At 31.9% G+C, this 2492-nt stretch overlaps 1 protein-coding gene across 1 annotated transcript in view; it reads right to left on the bottom strand.

The window, feature by feature from the left end:
- The window catches only part of CD2AP (CD2-associated protein), a gene marked incomplete at its 3' end in the record, with an annotated part of 120353 nt that continues 117861 nt past the window's right edge, over nucleotides 1-2492 (bottom strand). The window contains exons 14-15 of the mRNA XM_012664643.1: nucleotides 812-924; nucleotides 1-99 (exon numbers count right to left, since the gene is read on the bottom strand). Coding sequence (XP_012520097.1) covers nucleotides 1-99; nucleotides 812-924 — 212 coding nt within the window. The remainder of the gene's footprint in view (nucleotides 100-811; nucleotides 925-2492) is intronic.

Below are 2492 nucleotides of genomic sequence, written 5' to 3' on the forward strand. Positions count from 1 at the left end.
TGGAGAGTAGCATGTATCCTTTTTAAATTCAGATGGTTTTAGGTTGGCACTATCTTCTTCTTTTGGTAGCTTCAAGGTTTTTTCTGGGCTTTGAGTTGGCTAAGTGATTTTTCAAAAATCAAGAGACAGAACAAAGAAGGAAGAGATAGTAAGCATGTGGATAATAGAGCAAGTAATTTTTATGGCTTTGTTTTCAGCTGCTACTGTTTCCTGATATTCCATTATTGTTAACAGGATATAATTTCAAGCTGAATAACACATATGCCTACCTTCAGGGCAAAAACGGCCTGCCTCTTAGTAACAAAAATTTTCTCCACTTAGGTAATTTAAAAGCACTTCAGTGCTTAAGAGCTAATATATTAACATTAAAGCACCACCAGTATTCCAGGCAATGTGGAAAAAGCATAAAATGAAGTTATACATTTAAATACTAAGACAAGTACTACAAAAAGACTGAGTATTTCAGGGGAAAACAAGTTTCTCAATCTTTCCTAAAATGAGTATCTATTGCTCAATTCTAATCATTGTTGTTGAACACACAGATTAAACAGGTTCCCTGACCCCCTTTGACCCTGTATTCTGTTCTCTAGCAACTCCTTATTTCTGATTCTGTAGCCTTCCGTTCCAGGTCATGTTGAAATGAACACATCTCTCTCCCTAGATCTTAAATAACAGCACTTGCCATTTGAGTATAACACCTGTCTCCCTCATTTTTAACTTAGGTAGACTTATAAATCCTCTCTCGTTTTTATCTTCAGATGGACTCTCTATTTGCTAAATCCTCTGTTTTATGATATTAAGTGTAACTCACAGAATGTCCACCATTGAAGCGGCCAGGCAACCTTCTTCCAGGCATCTTGGGTCTATTTGCAGTGAGATGTAGCAAGTTTTCTGAGGAAGCTATGTCATCAAAATTTACAACATCTAGAGAATAAAAATAAACATTACCTACATAACTGTACCCTTTAAAAGGTAAAAAATAATGTTTCAGTTTTTGGACAAACTATAAATTAAAAAGAATACCACTACTTTGAAGGACTCACAAGTTGACCTGTGCTTTTCATATGCATTTGGAAAACAACATTTGCCCTTTAAAAAAAAAAAAAAATCTCTTTACCTGATACATTTTATAGTGTACAACTTTATTAATGTAAGGGTTACATTTCCAACAGAGACTAACATGTCACAAAAAATTTCTTATTTAAAGATAAATCTATACTATAAATAGTAGTATAAGTTGTCATCTTAAATTCTTGCTTATAAAAAAAATTTCTACTTCTTAAATTCATAATAAATTACAATATCAGAAAATTTACATGTAAAATTTGTTTTAAACTTCAAGTAGTGGACTAATATTTAAATGTTAAGGATTCAACTATATCTAGCACCCTGCTGCTATATATTTGCATTTCTCAATGTAAAGCAAATGCGTGATTTAATGTGCCTTTATATATGTATATATGTATGTGTATAATATGTTATAGCTGGGACTAAAATTTTTTATAGTTCACTGCACCTCTGCTTAGACATTACCATGTTTAGGAATCATAAGATAGTCCTAAATCTAAGGCAAATCAGATGCCAAGGAAAAATGATACATAGGTCACCATCTTTCTTCTCCACCATGAAAAGCTGGTTGACCTTTGATGTAGTAACTTGGGTTTAAGAACAACTCCAGGTAATTTGCATCTCTGAATCAATGGTATACTTTTATTCTAGATGATCTAGAAAATCTTGCTAATTTCTTTAACTCTGAAGCCCAGATATGTGATATAAAAAACGTAAGGGTAAATTCCAGATAGTTCCATTGACAGTATCTTTAGCCTTCCTTTATCTAACCTTCCTTTAGCCCAGGTTCCAAACTTGGGATATTAACCACAGCCAAAACATTCTACAAGTCAGCAGATATCTTTGGTCTAATCTTCCAGGTCTGGATTCATTCTTCATATTACCGTTTGCCTAGATGTTTCTAATACTTCTGTGAGATATTTAGACGTCCCATTGTTATTTCTTAAAAGAGATCTAAAGATACTCAACATTACCACCCTCAAAGTTTACTCATCAACTTTCATATACAAAGTAATTTAGAGGATTTTTTTAAGAGATAGAGGACACAAAGGTAAGGCAGAAAAAGAGTCATCACTGTTTAGTAATATGCATTTTATAGCAACTAGAAGTATTTGTTGACTACTATTAACTTTTTTCCCACCTAAAAAAATCTGTGTTCAAGCCACTAAGTTAATTCATCAAAAGACACTAATATGCTTGGTTTAATTGTTGAGTCTTTGGATAAATGTCTATAATTACAAAATATAACAAATTATAATAAGAAATGAGCAACTTTAATGGAAAATGTATCATATAATCTGAAAGAGGCTAAATTTAAATATATACCTAAATGTCATTTTATTTGTAAATATCACAAAGAAATCAGTATTTTAAAAAGATGTTTAAGACATGTCATAGTTTGAAGGGTTAAAAATTGGTTTTTA

Source organism: Propithecus coquereli, unplaced genomic scaffold (genome assembly GCF_000956105.1).
Source record: "Propithecus coquereli isolate 6110/MARCELLA unplaced genomic scaffold, Pcoq_1.0 Scaffold90, whole genome shotgun sequence".
Classification (NCBI taxonomy): domain Eukaryota; kingdom Metazoa; phylum Chordata; class Mammalia; order Primates; family Indriidae; genus Propithecus; species Propithecus coquereli.